Below are 20,984 nucleotides of genomic sequence, written 5' to 3'. Positions count from 1 at the left end.
GCCCTCTTGACATATCCTCATGCCAGCAAATAGATTCTTTTTTCATATCTGTCACTATGGTCATACAGGACAAAAGTTACATGGTTTTTCCAAATGCAAATTCCTAGGTTCTAGGAAGTTGAACATCCTCATAGCATTTATTGTTACTGAATGCAGAGAAAAAAAAATAAGTAACTAACTTTAGATTGTTTTTCACAGTAGGCAGGAAAAGTACAATGTATTATTGTTATTTTTAAAAAGTACCCTTTTTTGCAATTAGTATTATTGCCTGCAAAAGGGGAAAATTATTGACTTTAAAATAACTTTAAAACTTATTGGTTTTCTTGTATTTTTTTTTATGTTTTGATCCACATTTACCTATTTCTTCCACTACTGCACCTACCTTTAACCACCACAATTCTCTGTATCCATGGGCTTACTAGTTGGGGTTTGGGTGTGCTAGTTTTGGGGTGTGTAGGACCCACCCCATGAAGCTTATGGGGCTGTTCCTGTGTCTGTACCCCATGGCTGTGATCAGGGAACCATATGTAATGCCAGGAATCAATCCAGTATGCACAGCATACAAGGAAGGCATTGTTTGGATTTCTTTTTATTACATATATAAGAGAAATTTTATGCTGTTTTACTTTTTAAGTACCATATATCTTTTGCTTATATTCCTTAAAATGTGAAGCTGATGATGATCAATAAAATAAAATACACCAATCTGAGATTCAAATATTTAGGTTACTTATATGCTGATAAGATAAAGGAAAAAATACTTCTTCTGAAAGTGTCCACGTTTTCCCATCAGTGCCCAGTGCAAGAGATAGAATCTGTTTAATCTGCAAAATGTATTGGAGTTCTAGTATTAGGTCACAATTTGGAGCTAAACTAAATCAAATATAAAGAAATGGAAGCTAGTCTGATCCTTGATTTTTCAAAAAGCCTCAGAATGATAAACTTGGGGACATTGGGTGGCAGAAAATACGTACTGGTGAAGGTTATTGAACATCATCTGACTGCACCTCAGTCATGAACAGCTTTGTCTGTGAGGAAAAAAGTTGTATTATGAGCAACCTTGTAACCATGGTGTTTAAATAATTTTTTAAAACGAAATATATTTTTAGTTACTTAGAGTGATACTAGAATACCTGATTGTTTCCAGCCTATTCTCATAGGAAGAACTAGTTGTTGAGAACAGAGGTTGATGACATAAAAAAAATAACAGGTTAGTTGATCTAATAAATAGCCTTCTTAAACTGTGAGTCATGACCTATATGGATGACATAATTGATTGTGTCACATAAATTAACCTATGGTTTATTATAAAGTTGGTATGTTTTGTAAGCCTATTTTGTATACCTGTGTACTCAGGGTCTTGCCAAACTTTCTCAAACAAATAGAATTATTAATAAAACAGATTTTAGAAGCTTGTGTTGTAGCATATAGAAGGTGTTTTATGCTCCTTTGTGTGTGTTTTTTTTAAGAAAGCGTGATTCTTAATTACACTTCATTTACACTTTTCAGTAGTATAAGATGGCCCTAGGTCTTTCTGGTAAGTCTGAATTTTTCTCTGTCAATAATGATACGGAAGTGGAAACCATTCAGATGAGCTGACAGAGAATAAGTGGGAAACAAAATTTTTCATGAGAATGTGGTTTCTGGAAGGCCCCACACCATTTAGTTTAAACATTCACAGCAGAAATAGAGAGAAATTCACAGTTGACATAAAGATGAGCTGTCTTCATCAATCTTTCCTTAAAGTTGCTTGTTTTGGAGAGGATGGCTGATGGGATGTTCTCATAATCGCCTTGTGCAGACAACATACAAATTCCTTACCTTGAAAGGGAAAGGCAGTGACTCGAAGTAGAAGACCTATGGGAACTAATATGCTGAAATTGCTCTTACTAATTAGATGCAGTTATTTATTCCTTTGTTTTAGACTTAGAACAGGAAGACTTTATTCCTGGTTCAGCTGTACACTGGTTTTCTCATTAATTTTTCACTACTCAAGGATCTTTGTTACTATGTACAGTAACCTAGTAATCTGTCTCCTTTTTAGGAAATAATAGTGATGAGTTATCTCTCCGTGCTAAGTGACCTTTGAAAAGTGACCCTTTTATTAATAAAATTGGGGTTAGGAAGGTAGCTCAGGAGGCTGCTAGAGTGTCTGCTTCTGCATACATGAAGCCCTAAGTGCATATGATTCCAAAGTATTTTCTATTAACAATTCTATTTGTTTGAGAAACTTTTATAAGACCCCAAATGCACAGGTATGTAAAATAGGTTTATAAATCATGCCTACTTTATAATATATCATAGTTATTTTATGCCCCACCCCAATATCTCCAGGTAGGAACCCTACTTTTTTTAGTCAGAGTAGAACTGCTTTATTCTGTCCACTTTAACGAGATTAAATCTGGACATTTCTCTGGTGGACTTAACCAAGACTTGATCTTCCCCTGAGTCAACAGTTGTTTTTCAAACTAAGCCCAATCAAGCCATGTTCATTAAGGTGAATCCAGCCTTACATCCACATCCATTTATCTCCATATAAAACATTCCTATTCTTTAAATATTATGTTATGTCAAAAATGTCAATATAGTTGTAAGCTTTTAAACTTTTTAAACAACAAGGTCTGGAAGCAGCTTGGAGGACTTTTGGAAGTTGTTCTAAGGCCAGCCTGGTGGTAGGAGGCAAATTCAGTGCCTTCGGCTGTCCTTGCCTGGGGTGTGGGAAGATTCTATCAATTTCTGCACATCATTTGTGGCTCTCTGAGGAACTCATTTAACACTGTTAAACCTGTAAAAATCTTAAGAGGTAAAGTTAGAATTTTCTAAACCTTTTTAGAAAATTTGCTACAATCTACAAGTATCCAATGGTCCAGAAATGATAAGGAGCCCAAAGAGAGAATGCAGAGGAATGAAATTCTTATCCTCCAAAATACTGGTCCAGACAGAACTAACTGCATAACAGCAGAATCAACTGATGAAATTTCAGCCAGAACCCAAAGACTGACAACCATAGTAAATCCTGTGTATGCGGGCTATTTGGAAAGAAAGTTTTGAAGTTAATTGCAGTTATCCATGCAACCATTTTTGTTGCACCTTGTGTTGTGTCTTTCTAAAAAAAAAAATTAGATTCACTTTCTCTCTTTTTTAAAAAAATCAAAAGTATAGTTGAATTCATATTTTAAAAATTAAAACCTTCAGCTCTTCCCTAACATTATCTTGATTTTTTTAATGCTTTACTATGTATTTCCTATAATAAGCCTGTTGAAAGTAAACATTTTGAATGAAAGAATTCAAACTCCAGAAAAGCTCCACAGTTTTTGTCATTTTCCCTATTCCCCTGGAAACAGGAAAATGTCATAAATTAAGGATTCTGTGTTTTGAAATTGACTATTTCTAGTAGAAATAATAAAATGGTGAGGGGCAATATATTTATTCCTAAGTGCTAGATTCCAATTCTGCTTTATTTTTGGTCTCAAGACCCTCAGAACAAGTCTCTTAAGCCATCTCTTCTCACTCCAAATGTAAAATATGCATTTTGAGATGCAAAAGCATGGATTTTTACTATCTTTGCAGGAATAAATTTTTACACTTACTATGCCATTTTCTATTATGTGACTGTTTTATCCTACCATAAATATTGATTTCTGCATGCTTACATATAAAATAATTTAGATTTGAGTTTTCTATAATGTCTCTAAAATGCAGAACTTTCTAGAAATCACCTTTTTCAGGAGGAAGGACAAGGTTCTGTTAGTGTCTCTTTCAATAACTTTTCTCTGAGACTATAAATTAGGTTTGAGAAGGCCATAATAAGTCAGTAATTTATAGACTATTAAGATACGTAGAAGTGATTCTTGAGCATATCCAATAGAGAACACATGTTCATAAAGGACAAACAGTCAACACAACATGTCTTTCGCCTAACCAAGCCCAATCAATTAACAAAATGGAGGTCTTATTTTGCATATCTCCTGCTCCCCCAAAATAGAATCACTAACCACTTGTTAACCACACTGACTTTTTAGTAGTAGAACGGTGACTATAGCTTTGCCATCAGAAATGTTCAGGTTAAGCAGCATATTAGCTGCAGCCAGCAGAGTGTACAAAACAGGAAGAAAGCTCTGCCTGCCTTTTTGCTTTCTTTCCTGGTTTGACTTGATGTGATAATTCATTGCAGATTTCTTTTTCTCTTTGACAGAGTGCCTACCGCAGAAATGGGATGGCGTTTCTGGCCTGCTGATGTCACTGGGACTACAACAGAAAAGGCAGTGTTCCAGGAAGGTGACTTCTTCCCCCCTTTCCCCTCGCCATAGACAAAATAAAAGACGAGTTTACCTTCTGTGTATCCTTGTGAGTGGGTTCGTTTGTTGTGACCATCAAGGGGCTGACTCTAGAGCCTTTCCAGCCCCCTCAATGCTTAGTCTTGTTTACTAGATGGGCTGTTTAGCTAATTAATTGCAGGATGTTTGGGATAATGTGTAGGTGGACAAGAATGCACATCACACGATTTTGAAATTTTAATTTGGAATGGATTTGCTGCCCTGAGCTCACTTATCTTAAAAGCAGTGTCTTTTGTTTGGCTGGTTGATTTGGGGGTTTTCATCTCCCTACCCCGACATTTAGTCTGTTTCATTGTGAAAGCATTTTGTAATCCAGGTTTGGAATAAAGGAAACAAGCCCTAAAACTATTTCACTAACTTTATTCTCCAGCATTTGTTGACTCTACCTGCACATATTTTAAAGAAAATCTTTACTTTATAAAGTCACAATAATGGAAGATCAGACCTAGTAGCCCACCCACATTTCTCACCCCTTCGCCCTACAGATAATACCATATTTTTCACTCTAAAAGACACACCTGACCTTAAGACACACATAGTTTGGGGGGGATTTTTTGGTTTTGGTTTTGGTTTTTTGGGCCACACCTGGTGATGCTCAGGGGTTCCTCCTAGCTCTGTCCTCAGAAATCACTCCTGGCTTTGGGGACCATATGAGATGCTGGGGGATCTAACCTTGGTCCATCCTAGGTCAGCTGCGTGCAAGGCAAACTCCCTACCACTACACCACTGCTCCAGCCCCTGGACACATGGGTTTTAGATGCTCTCCTCTCTTGCACTTAGGCTTCAGTTCCAGGCGGCATTCACTCCATAAGACACACTTGGGCGGGGGGAGAGGGGTGCACATCTTATGGTATGAAAAATACAGTATGTCATTTCTGGCTTTCTTTACCCCTTTCATACTTAGTTGTCTCGTGTTTTTTCAATCTTTTCTCATCTGTACTTCTTTTCTTTTTCTGTTGTTTGTTTGTTTTTGGAACCTCACCCTACTATGCTAAGGGCTTACTCCTGGCTCTGTGCTCTGATATCACTCCTGGTGGGCTCAGGGGACCATATGGGTTCCTGAGGATCAAGCCCAGGTCTGCCACATACAATCCTACCTAGTAAACTTTCTCTCCAGCCCTATTTCTCTTCTTTTTTCTGCCCTCTAGTTTCTAGGCCTATCTCTCACAGGGTCACAAACACGCCATACCCATTTAGAAGCAAAGTAGTCTAAATCAATAAAACTTGGACTTGGTTTTTGCTTGCTTTTCTTCTACCCTACCAAAACTGAAAGTGTGGACAGGGTAATTCCTTGTTGCTAATTCCTAGCTAAACCACTATTCTGACATCTACACTTTCTCCAGAGAGTTCTTATTCATTTATAAACTCTTGGTAACAAACCAAAATGACTCAGTTGTAATTGGTTAATTCCTGATTAAACTTGAATTACACAAAAAATTGGTAGTTTTTCTTTAATTCTGTAAGAGTTTTGTGTAACTTCTGTCACGATTTTTACACACATTGACACAGCCTTTGTAAAGGATTAATGGAAACAAAAATGAGAAGCATGAAAGATATCCTCCAGTGACCAAATATTTTTGAAGATCAGTTAATGTGACTGTGCCATATTATTCACATTTGTTAACTATCATTTACCTGGTCTGTATTAGTCCTTCTGGAAAAAATCTTCATGTCCATAACAAAACAAAAAAAATGCAGATATATAATATCAAAAAATCGCCACAGGGTTTTAATGTTCCATCTGTGCTTGTTGAAATGTATGATTAAACTTTTCTTTTTATCATCATTCTTATTTTTCTTGGCATCCCTAATCAAGGAAAATTATAAGCTTGCAGTAAACATCCTAACGTTTAAAATGACAGCATTTATTGTATTTGGTTTCGATCTGCCAAGCTTATAGATGGTATAAAATTTTCAGAGGCTAATTTTTCACATCAAAATTCCTTCTCTCCCACATTATACATTTGAAAGTATGCACAAGACAGAAAATATGGGGCTTATATTTTTTCTTGCATTTTATTTTACCTGATCTCCTTATAGTTCCAGAGAAGGAAGACTCAATGTACATTTCTCTCAGAAATATGACAAGACTGTGTTTTTGTTGGTCTGGTGTATGTTTGTCTATCTTGAATAGTCTGACAGGTAATTATTTATAAAAATCTGGTTTTGCCCAGTAAGTCCATATAATAACCTTTCACTGTTCATCACAAGCCAGTGAGTTGAATTTAGAAATAGAAAAAGGTCATTTATGTCTGTCCCAAACCAGCCTAGATATTCCTATAATTGCTCAATATTAATATTTTAATTCTTTTCCCCCTTTTCTACACTTGAGTTCTATCTCTGACACTTTATATAACATTAAATTTAAAGTAAAATAAAATTGTCTTAAGCAAGGAGTATAGGGGGATATAGAGGAGAGTTTCAGAAACTGTTAACTTCAACCAATGACTCTCTCATGATTAAAATGTTATGTGTAAAAATCACTAAATGTTAGAACAGAGGATGATCTTAAAAATAAATGAGTATAGCCACTCCTTTTACTGATGGAAAAACTTGGCCTTGAGAAGGAAACTGACTTTCACAAAAGCACTCCATAATGTCTGTGACAGTTTAGAGACCAGAAACACTTCTTACACCACTCCCTGTTTCTCACACTAGTGTTGGTCTCTTTTAATCTCATGATGGATTTGCATAACATATTAACAAGATTTTGGAGGGAGCGTGTTTACCTTAAATTTACCTTAATTTATAAGGTATAACTATGAACATATTCTAAAGCATAAGTGTTACATTAAAATCTTCAAAGGCACTGTGGTGGGAATTCAGTGATCAGATTCAAATCTAAATCAAAGGTGAATATACAAAATACATTTTTTTTTAGGTGTTGGAGATATCTCAAATTTTGAGATAAGGTTTTAAAAGACAAATAAGTAGCCTCTTGTGGAAGGTTTACACTGGTAAGGAAATAGAAATATTTTCTTCTTAACCTAAATTTGGAAGTATGAATTTCTGAGCATGCTATTTGCAAACTATGTCATTAACTTCACCGGCTTCATATTTTGCAATACTAGGTTAAAAAAATAAATAATATTACAGCTTTAGAACCAAGAGTTTTTATTTAAAAGTCACTAGAAACACAAGTAATTTTGAGTATTGCATATAATTCCTGAATCTAGGAAACTCTTTATTCCTGTTTCTTTTTTCTATAAAGTTAGAAGCAAGGCACTCTTAATACTTTTGGCAAATTAAAGACAGATTAATAGAACGTGATTCTTGGTCCGAGAAAAACAAGTTTTCTTGTCTATAAAGTATAATTTTATGAAAAAACGTTTTGCTTCCAAATCAGGTATTTCTTTCCAGTTTGTAGAACCCCTTGTGTAAAACTCAGTCACTAAGAAAAACTACTCCCTCATCTGCTCTCCTGGAATTTAGATAGAGCCTTCCCAGGTTGCATTTAAAATTCTACCATCAACCATGTATATATCTCATAAAGCATTTTACAGTTTCCTGCATACTCTGGCTGAACATTTCATAGTACATAAACACTTCTGCAAATAATATAAGGGCGTCAAGTTGAATATGTCATAGTGATGGCCCCCACATAAAGCTGGTTCTCCTGTAATGTATTTTCCTGTTTTTATCTGCTCATTTGAAATCCAAGAACTTTTCTGTGCTCTTGCTGCATGAAACTGGGGAGGGGAGAGGAGGTGCAGAGGGTTGAGCAGTTTTGAAGAAGTTGAGTTCATTCAAGCAAAGGCTTTCTGCAGAGGGCATCAAGCCAAGCTCAAACAACAAAACCATGCCTGCAGGAATTGGATGTAAATGTGATGGTTAAATAAGGGCCAGATGCCTTTATAGATTCAAATATGAGAAAAATCATATCTCTTGACATAGGTTTCAAATGTAGTGAAGATTGTGATGCTATAGGCCTGAAAGGAAGAGAGGGAGAGAAGGAAAATAGGTGGGAGGGAGAGACATGCATTTGTTTTCTGGAGCAAATATCAAGTATTCAAACTGTCATAACTTATGAAGACTTTGGCAAGTGAAACATATTTTTCAACAATCAATTCCTACAGAGTCCCAAGAAACCCTTATACAATTTTTCACTGTTGGAAGCCATGGAGATTCTGTGTAGAGTATTATTTTCATATTCCCTTTATCCTTATCTCCACCCAACAGTCATTATTCCTATTTTTAAAGGAAAATAAAAAGAGCAGAAGATGTTAAAAGATAAAGGATAAAAATGATTACTTTCATAACTTCACATCTTTCAGATAACACTGAACTTGCTATCATAAATGACGATACAATAGGTCAGCATTTTAATAATAGTAAGTTTGGTATAGTAATTACAGCACACAGCATGCCACCCAGTGAGCTCAGCGATTTACGCGAGTTCTCCCCTAACACGCACAGCCTATGACGAGATGCAAGATCCGCATTGTTATGCTCCCTGTGGCCACAGACACTAGAAAGGAAATTGAGGACTAGAACATAAAGTGCCTGATGCAAGAGTCCCCACAATAGGGCTGGTGTTTGTACCCAGCACTTTGACCACCAAGTCATGTTCAAAATCACTATGACATGGCACTAAATTAAGATTTTTTGGGGGGAGGAATGAGAGGGCCAGGGGAGTGACACGACCAGTAGTATTCTGGGCTTCACTCAGGAATCACTCCTGTTGGAGCTCAAGTCCAGATGTGGTGTGGGTGATCAAACCTGGGTCAGCTATGTGTAAGACAAGCACCGTATCCACTGTATTGTCACTGCAGCCCAAGAGAAAATTTCTGATAAGGCAAAGGTACTGCTGCTCTGAGAAACCCTAAACAGTTTTCCAAGTTTCTTTGGTCTACTTCCCTTTTCTCAGGAAACATCACTTGGTGACCTGTTGGAAATTTGGCTTCTTTAAGCAACACATGCGCACACACACACACACACACACACACACACACACATTACACCTGAAGCTACTACTACTCCACCCCACCTCCATTTTTTCAGTGCCCTCTGGTATGATCAACTTCAGGATACACCTTTCTGAAAGCACTCCTCAATACCAGAAATAGCTTGATTACAAAATATTTTATTTTAATTTAATATTCCTTCCCTAAAGTCAAATGTTATGTGTGTACTAGAAGATCGCAGGCATATAATAGAAAATAATTATGTAGACAGATGCCATGTTCTCTAGACTGTTAAAAATATATACATTTGGGGGCCAATGATAATTAAACATATGCCTTAAGTATTTGTTGATTAATTAATCAATACAGTGATAGTTGATCCAAGAACTGGAGAAATGGCTCAAAACAGTGGAGCATGTGCTCTGCATGTGGGAGCCCAGTTTCAATGCCTAATTCTACATAGTTCCCTAAGCACTGCCAGGAGTGTCACCAAGTACCAGATGGCACTTACACACACACACACACACACACACACACACACTCATCATGGTTAGCTCTGAATAAATGTGTGCTTGGGGTAGTAGTGGAGAAAGATAAAGAAGAAATTCTAAGTCACTAAGGATGATTTTAGTTAAAAATTATTCTTTTTTTTTTTTTAGAAATTATTCTTTTATTAATAGTTATCAGCCTCTTTAATTCAGCCCTAGATCTGTTTTGCCTCAGAACAAATCCCCTTCTGTTGACTTCTTCCAGGGTGTTTATTTGGGCAAGTTCATAATCTGTCAATAGTTGAACTCTAGCCACTTCTCATCACAACTCACTGACCTCTGTGTGCCAAGCATTCAAGCAGAGCTAAGCAGCGATGACTGCTGTAGCTGATGTCTAGCTTGCCACCCTTGTGAAAGTTAGGCCTGTGAATAGGCAATGAACCATCTGATGGGAAAGTTACATAGTAATCTACCAATTACCAACCTCAGTGAACCTAAGTAGTAACACAGAAGGCTCCACTAGACAACCACAGGGCCTAGTCAATCCTTGGACGCTACCTTTAGTAACATCATAAAGAGCTATAGTAATCATTTCAACTTGACCTGCTTTACAGGGGACTACTATACTGACAGTCCAGGGGGCAAAAGAGGGGGATATGGGATACATGCTGGGAACAGGCGTGGAGAGAGGACAACATTAGTGGTGGGAATGCCCCTGATTCAATGTCACTATGTACCTAAAAAATTACTTGAAAAATCTGTAATCCACTTTGGTCAAAATAAAAATTATTTTTAAAAAAATTGACCTGCGTTGATCTAAATTTGATATTTGCATTTGTATTATAACAATCAACATGAAGAAAGTTTGTTTGTGTCTGCAGGGAATCACGCTGTGGTTGTAGGTGGGAGATTGGGCACTCTAGCGAGGGGGAGGTCCCAGTGGCGGTGGAATTGGCGTATGAATATTTAATACTGAAATGACTATATTATGAACAACTTGGTAAATCATGGTGTTATAATAAAAATTTGAGAGAAAGTGAACGCAAATGGGTTTTGGCAATTTATTGGGTGACAACAGAAGCCTAATCAGCATGATATCAACTTCACAAGTCTCACAGAAAGACTCCAAAGCCAAAGCACAGAAAGCCAAATAACAGAAGACATGAGTGGTGAGTTTCGCATGGGATGAAAGTATATCCAAAAAGTCATTTTAAGGCTATCTTGAAAATGTGGTAGTTCACCATGACTTCAGCATTTTTGTTTGTTTTGTTCTTTATTTGTTTGTGGGCCAACCCAGTGGTGCTCAGGTTTTACTCCTGGCTTTCCACTCAGAAATTAACTTCTGGGGCAGAAGCAGTAAGCAGTGCAGCTGTAGGGTGTTTGCCTTGCATGCAGCCCACCCAGGACGGACCTGGGTTCAATCCCAGGCATCTCATTTGATCCCCCAAGCCAGGAGCGATTTCTGAGAGCATAGCCAGGAGTAACCCCTGAGTGTCACCGGGTGTGACCCAAAAACCAAAAAAAAAAAAAAAATTAACTTTTGACAGACTTCAGAACCATATGGGTTGCCAGTGATCAAACCCAGTTCGGCCATGTACAAAGCAAATGCTCTTATTTCTTGCTATGCTATAGCTCCAAAACCCAGTGTGACTTAAATGTTAGAAGTTCTTTTGAAGTGAATGAACTAAGAAATGCAACCCCAATCATTTTTGCACTACTAGAGACCAAAGAAGCTTTCTGTTCTACCTCAATCAACACAAACAAGAAAAAACCATTAATAGATTTGTTGGTAATTTTTTTTTCCTACAGGCAATACCGGTAATTTTTATATACAGTACCATCTTTGAAAATCCAGTAAGGCTCCCTCTCCCTCTCCCTTGTCTTCTCCCTCTCCCTCTTCCTCTCCTTCTCTCTCTCCCTCTTCTCTCTCTCCCTCTCCCTCCCTCCCTCCCTCCCTTCCTCTCTCCCTCTCCCCCCCCCTAGTTAATTGTAAAGATAATAAGGCATTTTAGGGTGAGATTCACTTAAAGGAGATAGAAATGATTTTATTTTTTTTTATTTTGAGGGATCGCTTTGGGTCATGGCCTGGCTATGATGACCTTTTTAGTTGGAAAATAATGAGATTGCTGTTAATTAAAAGCAGTAGCTCATAACTCGAGTAACTTGCAATTAAAATGTCAGCTGTCTGGGGCTGGAGAGACATTACAGTAGGTTGAGTGCTTAACATGCATGGCAAGCAGCTGACCAGGGTTTGATCCCCAGCACCCCAAATGGTCCCCTAAATTCCATCAGAAATGATCCCTCAGTGCAAAGCCATGAACACAGCTAGGTGTCACCCCAAAGAAAGGAGGAAGGAAAGAATTTGGTTTTATCTTTTAAAAATAATCATTTTTCAACATTGTTGAAAGCCAAGTAATCAGGACTCTACAGTTCCCAAGCTTGTTAAGGAGTGTGAGAAACTGTGAAATTATCTAAAGGAACTGTGAGTCAGTCCACTTCAATCAGATTAATAGTTAAACATTTTGTCTTTACATATTTTGACATATTTTAAATATATGCCTATTTGGCATAGTGATTTGTAAAATACATATTTATTTGAAAGTGACAAAATCTGAAATCCTGGTGGCTTTAAGGCTTTTATTTTTCATTTTATAGGTAACAAAAACCCAAGTTATAGAATGTATGTTAGTGATTTTGTTATGTTTAAAAAAAAAAACATATATCCGGGCTGAAGCAATAACACAGCAAGTAAGCCATTTGCCTTGCCTGAGGTAGACCCAGATTCACTCCCTGGCATCCAATATGGTCCCCCTGAGCACTGCCAGGAATGATCCCTGAGCATTACCAGAGTGACAAAAATATATATTATATAATATAATTTTAAATATATTTATAATATATTATATATATACTTTTGGTTCCTCAATAAAGATGCCTATTGCTTTGTGTGCCTTTACAGTCTTTGCTGTTATTTCATGAGCTCCTCCTTGGTGAGTAAACTACATTTGAAGGCTCTTATAGTAGATTTTTTTCCTTTTACATAAAAAATTACCTCTACTTTTTTCATGTCTTATTTTGGGAAAATATTTATTATATTAACTTTAGGAAGTTTTGCTTTCCCTGACATTTTATTGCCTTCCTATTTAAAACTGCAATTCCAGACAATAAATATTATGTGATTATTATTTTCATATGGATAGGCTATTTCCTCCCAATTTTTTCTAACCCCCTTTCACAGACAATAATACTAAACTGTGTCATTCAACTTTTCCTGAACCCCATATAAATGGAAAGTGTAAAAGGAGTAGATTTAGGAAAAGAGGTGATAGGAGTATAGTAGAATTTAAAGATAAATTGAAGTGTGTGATTTTTCTTATAGTTGAATTTTAAGTAGTTCTTGCTCAGTTAAAATGAAGATTATATTTTTTCTGTAAATCATTTTTATTAAGTGTTACTAGTTATTACATTAAATGATTATCTTTTTATATTGTTATGATGGAAGCTAGATGGATGTGAGCTGAACTTACTCTGTTTAAAATCACCTACCTTCATCCTCCTGTTTCCCTCCCCTTTGTCTTCTCAAATATCACTTTCCCACTAACACCTTCTGTAACCACCTTTTTAAGTATTGAAACCTTGACCTCTGCCCTAGCACAATTTGTCACTCTCATACTCACATTCCATTTCAAATGTTGATTTATTTTGTTGACTGTCTCCTCCCTCTAGACTGTCTGAGATGAAGAATTGAGTCTGTTTGTCTACTTCTATGTCCCCAGCACTTAGAGCAGGGTTAACATAGAGTGCATATTCCATCAATATTTACCCAAAAAATTATTGAGTCCTTAATTCTGCAGCAATTTTTGCAACACTAGTTCCAAATCATTTTACTCTCTGTTCTGTCTTACCCTTTAAATGATTCTTTTTCATTTTTATCCTCGCTTGTTTCCTTTTTCGAGTCTTAACTGTAAAGCTTTTCCTTGACTTTCCAACATCCTCTGAATTTCTTCAACTGTGTTCTTCAATGTAACTTTATTTAAAATGTTTTTACATTTTTATATTTACTAAATAAGATGCATCACAGACTAAGAATATGCTTCCCTTCAGGGGTTGGCCAGGGACACCCCGGGTGGAAGTCAGGGCTCACTCCTGGATCTTTGTTGAGGAACCACTCCCTGTTGTTGCTCTGGGGCCATATGTGGTGACAGCGATTGAACCTGGGTAGGCTGTGTGCAAGACAAGTATATTAACTCCTGTACTCTCTTCACTCCAGACTAAGAAATTGAGTCACCACAAGCAAGAGTTTGTGATTAATGTATTTAAGTTTCCAATAGAATTATATTAAAAGAGCAGGCATGTTTATTTCACTTTTTACTCAAGCTGTATTTTCCTGCAACCTCAAGTTATTTTAAGTGAGATTACATATGCTTTTATGTCTTAGTAAAACTATTAAAGAGTATGATACTGACAAAGAATGACGATATTGGCAAAGGAAGATAATGCCAAATCAAACAAGTGGGACTACCTCAAATTTTAAAATTTATGCACAGCAAGAAAAACTAATCTATTATAAAACTGAATGAGAGAAAATATTTATACATAATACACCAGATAAAGGATTAATATCCAAAGTTTATAAAGTACTTACAAAACACAAAAATAAAAATATCCAGTGACCCAATTCACAAATGAACACTTTCCAAATGTCCAGTTAAACATATTTTTTAAAAAAGTGCTTATCCGGTTCTCTGCACCAGCACCAGGAATCAAACTTCTACCAGGGAAGGCCCTAATGCTGCCCTGACATCGATTTGCTCCAGAGCGGGTTCATAGGACACCTTGATGACTTGAGAACAGCAACAACTTGCTTTCAGGGCAGGGTTCCCTGCATTGCCTCCAAAAGGTCAGAGAAACCAGAAGATACTTCATGTCACCCTGACTTCAACATAGGATCTGTCAAAAAACAGGATTTCTAACTACAGAAACCTTACTGTGATAACCATGATTGTAAAGAACTTTTACTGGGGCCACAAAGAAAGACTTTGGTGTTAGACAACTTAGTATTACCCAAGAGTCTTATGGCAGGATGCTTTATAGGTAGGGTCTTGCCTCTTTCTGGTCAAAGATTTTTCCTTTCTACTTTCCCCATCTTTTGCTGTGTCTATGCAAAAAAAAGAAAAAAAAATGACACACACACACACCCTTTTTTCTTCTCTTTTATTTTATTTATCTTTTAAATAGGTGCTCCCACAAGGTCAGAACTAAATATCCAAACCAAAGTCAATGACAATAGAATCAAGGGACCTAAAAAAAATTTTTTTTGGTGTTTGGGTGAGACCCGTCACTGCTCAGGGGTTACTCCTGGCTCTACACTCAGAAATTGCTCCTGGCAGGCTCAGGGGACCATATGGGATGCCGGGATTTGAACCACCATCCTTCTGCATGCAAAGCAAATGCCCTACCTCCATGCTATCTCTCTGGCCCGGGACCTAAATTTTAACAATTTAAACTTGATGGGGCTTGTTATACTGGAAGGTCAGGAGTCCAAAGGTGACGATATAGGACGTTCTGGGTTCATTGGTGAAGGGAGGTTGACACTGGTGGTGGGAATGGTCCTGGCACACTGTATATCTGAAATTCAACTATGAGGGACATTTTAGATCATAATAGTTTCAATAAAATAAAATCTAAAAAAATTAAAAAATGCTTATTCATGATTAGGGAAATGCAAAATTTAAACAACATTGAAATATCTCATGCCGCTGAGAATGACATATTATGTAAAAGTTTAACAGCCAATGTTAAGGTTGTAGTGAGAAAGGAACCCGAAGTAAAGGGCCAGGTACAGAATGATCTGTCTTGAATGTAGGTCTTAAAGATACATAGCAAGGTAGCAACAAAAGGCCAAAGTCAGCACAGTGAGATAACTGGTTCATGCAACTGAATTAGAGGGTAGGGTTTGGGCAAGAGGGGAGTTGGGGTACTTAGAGGATGTAGTTTGATACACTGGTTGGGGGTGTGGAATTGGAATTACATTATGGAAAACCATCATTAACAGTACTGTAGATCACAACCTCAATCAAAAAGAAAAGTTTTTTTTTAAAAAAAAAAAGTAAAGGTAGGGGCCAGAGCAGTGGCACAATAGTAGGGTGTTTGCCTTGCACGCAGCTGTCTTAGGATGGACCTGGGTTTGCTCTCCAAGTCCAGTGTCCCATATGGTCCCCCAAGCCAGGAGCAATTTCTGAGTGCAGAGCCAGGAGTAACCCTTGAGCCTCACCAGGTGCGGCCCCAAAACCAAAAAAAAGTAAAGGTAACCATCTTTAACTTTAAAAAAAAATAAGCTTCATATACGGCAGTTATTTTTTAGATGTATGTTCAATAACTTTTGACAAATAAGCACAGTTGTGTAGCTGTAACCACCACAATGAAGATATGTGAATGCCAAAATTTTCACGTTTCTTTGTAATTGATCCTTTGCTCATCACTAACTGCTAGCAACCACTACTCTGATTTCTGACTTTATAGATTTACCTTTTCCAGAGTTGCATATAAAATAAAAGTATTGGGGGGGATAGCTGAGGCAGGCAGTCGCCATTGTCGGTGGTTGGGGATTCAGGTGGGGAGCAGTCTGCACCTTTTGCAGGTACCAGGGTGAGAGCTGAGGCCAGACTACCAGGGTTGCCATTGTCGGTGAAGAGTCCCTAATAAATTAGAACCTAATAAACAAACCCCAAGACATATGTAATTCAAGTGGCAAAAAAGAGAAACATGAATTTCTTAAAGCAGTAGGGAGAAAAAATACCTCAAATACAAAGGAAGGAACATAAGAATCAACTCAGATCTCCCATTTGAAACAATTCAAGCAAGAAGACGGGAATGACATATTCAAACTAGTGAATGACAAACGTCCAACCTAGAGTCCACTACCCAGCAGAACTCTCATTCATATGGGAGGGAGAACTAAAAACATTCTCATACAAGAAAGAACTCACACTATTTGTGCTAACCAAACCCTCTAAATGAACTACCCAGATGTATTACACAATTCAAACTCTCGATTGTAACAACCACTATTGTACTCAATACAATAGCACAACAACCCTCTCTATCAATAATTTCCTTCAATGTCAAATGGCTAACTTCCCCCCCATTAAAAGACATAGAGGGTCAGATCAGAAAAACAAAAACCAGATATCTGCTGCCTGCAAGAAACACACCTAACAGAACAGGATAGGCACAGGCTTAGAATTAAAGGATGGAAATCAATCATTCAAGCCAATGGGAAAAAAAAACCTGGGACAGCCATTCCTTTTTTTTTTTTTTTTTTTTTTTTTTTTTTTGGTTTTTGGGCCACACCCGTTTGATGCTCAGGGGTTACTCCTGGCTATGTGCTCAGAAATCGCCCCTGGCTTGGGGGGACCATATGGGACGCGGGGGGATCGAACCGCGGTCCTTCCTTGGCTAGCGCTTGCAAGGCAGACACCTTACCTCCAGCGCCACCTACCCGGCCCCGGGACAGCCATTCTTATATCAGATCAAATTGCATTCAACCTCAAGAAAGTGCTCAGAGACCAAGAGGGTCACTACTTACTGATCAGGGAAATATTAAACCAAGAAGTACTAACTCTGATCAATATTTATGGGCCGACTGTAGAGCCAGCAAAAATATGTAAGGCATTTACTCACAATCCTAGAGAAACATATGGAAGGAAATGTGATAGTAGTAGGAGATTTCAATACTCCACTATCCATTGACTTAAACACCAAATGCAGTCAATGAATATTCCACTATCACCACTAGACAGATCCACCAGGCAGAAAAATAGCAAAGTAGGTGCTGGATTGTTTTTGTTTTGTTTTGTTTTGTTTTGATTGTTCTTGTTTTTTGTTTTGTTTTGGGTTTTTTTGTTATTGTTTTTTGTTTCTTTTTCATAGTGGCTGGTTTTGGTTTTTGGCTTGTTCTTTTTTTGTTTTGGGGTTTATTTTTTTGTATTTTTCTTGTTACTGCCTTGTTTTTCCTTTTTGTTTTTGTTTTTTGTTTTGTTACCTTTTTCTTCTTTTTTTCCTTTCTTCTAAATGGATATTTATAACAACTAGATGAACTCCTCCTAGTTTTTTGTTTGTTTGTTTGTTTTTGTTTTTTCTTTTCTTTTCTCTTATCTTTTATATCTCCAACAGCACCACATTACTGGAATCATCTTGTCCAGCCTCATAATTTAAGGGGAAATAATGGATGGTACCAGGACCAGACAGTTGTACGAACATTTAGTGGAAATAAAAAATGATCAGACTTGAACACCAAACCCAAAGTCAAGGACAACAGAATCGATACCCAATCTACAACAAGCTGTACAAGTGGGGAACAGTTACACTAGCATTATGAGGAGTAACAGAGGGAGATATGGGAAGCATGCTAGGAACAGGGGTGGAGGGAGGACAACACTGGTGGTGGGTGAATGCCCCTCATTCATTGACACTATATGGCTTAAATATTACTGTGAAAGACTTGTAATTCACTTTAACCACAATAAAAATAATAAATAAATAAATAATCATGTGAATTTTAATCCAAAGTTATTATGTGTCTTTCTATTATGTCTTTTTGTTTTGTTTGGGTCACACCTGGTGATGTTCATGGGTTACTCCTGGCTATGCACTCAGAAATCGCTCCTGGCTTGGGGGATCATATGGGATGCCCTACCTCTGTGCCACTACTCCGGCCCCTCTCATCTCTTTTTATGACATTCACATACCATAATGCAGATACATCCATGTCATTGCTGTATCAGTAACTCCTTTCCCTTTATTGCTGAAAAGTACCTTTTTGCATCAATACATCACTTAAGTTTGGTGGAAGATATTTTTCTAGCATAAATATTATAGGGTGCTGGTTTTAAATCTCTGAAATAATATAAACATGATTTTATTACATCTAAAATAGTAATTTAATGAAAATGAACCGCCATGTAAGTAAAGTAAGAATCAGAACTATCAGATGGGATAAAAACCAAACAAACCTAGTTTGGAATGGTTTTGCAAGGCTAGTGTGATTGGTAAATTATGAGCAAATGGAGAATGGAGCAATATGTGATGTGACAGGTAGAGAGGAATTGAGTTCTAATCATTTTTATATTATTGTAAAGGATTTTATCTTAAGTGTGCCACTTCTGTGGTGAAACAGTTTTTATTGCATTTGCATTGAGTGGACATTTTGATTATTGCCAGTTTGAGGCTCTTAAGAATAAAGCTGCAATGAACATGAGTAGACATCACTTTATACTGGGTTAGATGGTAAGTGAATATCTCACTTTATAATAAAGTGTTTTTTCCAAAGTAGTTTATACTATTTATACCACTCACACCGGAAATATGAGATTTCTAGTAGCTCCATATCTTTGCCAGCATTTGGTAGGATTTATTTTGTTCTTTGCCTGGTGGTTTGTTTTGTTTTGTTTTACTATCAGCCATTACAATAAGGGGATAGTGGCATCTCAGTGTGATTTTACTTTGCATTTTGCTGATGAGTATTCATGAGCATTTTGAGAAAGAGAGAGAGAGAGAGAGAGAGAGAGAGAGAGAGAGAGAGAGAGAGAGAGAGAGAGAGAGAGAGAGAGAGAGAGAAGAATGTCTGCCAGGGAGGCAAGTACCAGGGAGTGCAGGAGGGAAACTGGGACATCAGTGCTGGGATATGTGTACTGATGAAGGGATGGGTGTTGGACATTGTGTGACTGAAACACAATTATGAAAATATGAAAACAGATTCAATTTTAGAAAACTATTTTAAAAAATAACTGTTAGCATTTTCAAGATCTCTTGTAAATTTTTTTTTACTAATATCTTTATTTTTTTATTTGTTATGTTTTTAGGCCACACCCTGTGACACGCTCCTGCCTTGGAGGACCATATGAAATGCCAGAAATCAAACTCTGGTCTATCCTGGGTTGATTTCTTTGGGGCTGGAGCTATAGCACAGCGGTAAGGCGTTTGCCTTACATGCGGCTGACCCAGGACGGACCCAGGTTCGATCGTGGCACCCCTTATGGTCCCCTGAGCTTGCCAGGAGCAATTTCTGAGCAAAGAGCCAGTGATAACCTGGGAACCACTGGGTGTAGCCCAGAAACAATAATAATAATAATAATAATAATAATAATAATAATCTTTAAGCACCATGGTTACAAGCATGCTTGCATTTGGATTTTAGTCATAAAAAGTACACCCCCTTCACCAGTGCAACCTTCCCACCACCAATCCCCCCGCATCTCCCTCCTCCCCCACCCCCTGACTGTCTCTGAGACAGGCATTCTATTTCTCACTCACTATCATTGTCAGGATAGTTTTTAGAATTGTTATTTCTCTAACTTCACTGACCAGTCTATGTGGTATACTTCATATTGTAGGCTGGTCCTTCCAGCCCTCATTCCTATTTTCTCTGGGTATTATTAACATACTGTCTTTTATTTTTCTTACATCCCACAAATGAGTGAGACTATTCTGTGTCTATCTCTCTCCCCCTGACTTACTTCACTCAGCATAATAGTTTCCATGTCCATCCATGTATAGAAATTTTTCATGACTTCAATTTTCCTATCAGCTACATATAATTCCATTGTGTATATGTACCACAATTTCTTTAGCTACTCTTCTATTTTAGGCCTTTGGGTTGTTTCCATATTCTGGCTGTTGTTTGTAAACAGTGCAAAAAATAACTCTTGGGACCTAAAGCAATAATAGCCCAGTAGGTAGAGTACTTGCCTTGCATGCAGTGTCCTTGATTCTTTCATTGGCATTTCATATGGTCCCCTTGAGCCTGCCAGGAATAATTTCTGAGCACAAAGCCAGGAGAAACTCCTAAGTACCAGTAGGTGTGGCCCCAAAACCAAAAACTCTTACTATAGTAGAACATACTTATGCTGTTGAAACAATTTTTTTTGCATTTACTGAGTCAATTTTGACTTTTATATTTTTTTTTAACTTTATTTAAAGGAAATGAATTGCTGACCATAATACATGTTTCTAGATAAGTGAGAGAAAAGTTGACCATAATACATATGTTTCTAAATAAGTGAGAGGAAAGTTATTTAAAAAAAAAAAGAAAAGAAATAAAAAAGGAAAAGGAAAAGATGAAAGTATTTTTAAAAAAAGAGAAAAAAGTAGTATAGGAGCAAGCACATTTGTATAGATGATGCATTTCCAATGAAATCATTAATACAATAGCATAAGATTTAGCAAGCTCTTGTTGTGAGCTGTCCATTCTGTTA

The 20,984-nt window shown here is 37.2% G+C and overlaps 1 protein-coding gene across 1 annotated transcript in view; it reads left to right on the top strand.

Moving 5' to 3' along the window:
• The window catches only part of SUPT3H (SPT3 homolog, SAGA and STAGA complex component), a 507,641-nt gene that overhangs the window by 414,597 nt on the left and 72,060 nt on the right, over positions 1-20,984 (top strand). The window contains exon 12 of the mRNA XM_049765516.1: positions 4,196-4,294. Within this exon, the coding sequence (XP_049621473.1) occupies positions 4,196-4,237 (42 nt within the window). The 3' untranslated portion in view covers positions 4,238-4,294. The remainder of the gene's footprint in view (positions 1-4,195; positions 4,295-20,984) is intronic.

This window comes from Suncus etruscus, chromosome 18 (genome assembly GCF_024139225.1).
Source record: "Suncus etruscus isolate mSunEtr1 chromosome 18, mSunEtr1.pri.cur, whole genome shotgun sequence".
Lineage (NCBI taxonomy): Eukaryota > Metazoa > Chordata > Mammalia > Eulipotyphla > Soricidae > Suncus > Suncus etruscus.
The sequence above is the reverse complement of the archived record's forward strand: the minus strand, read 5'-3'. Positions and strand labels throughout refer to the sequence as shown.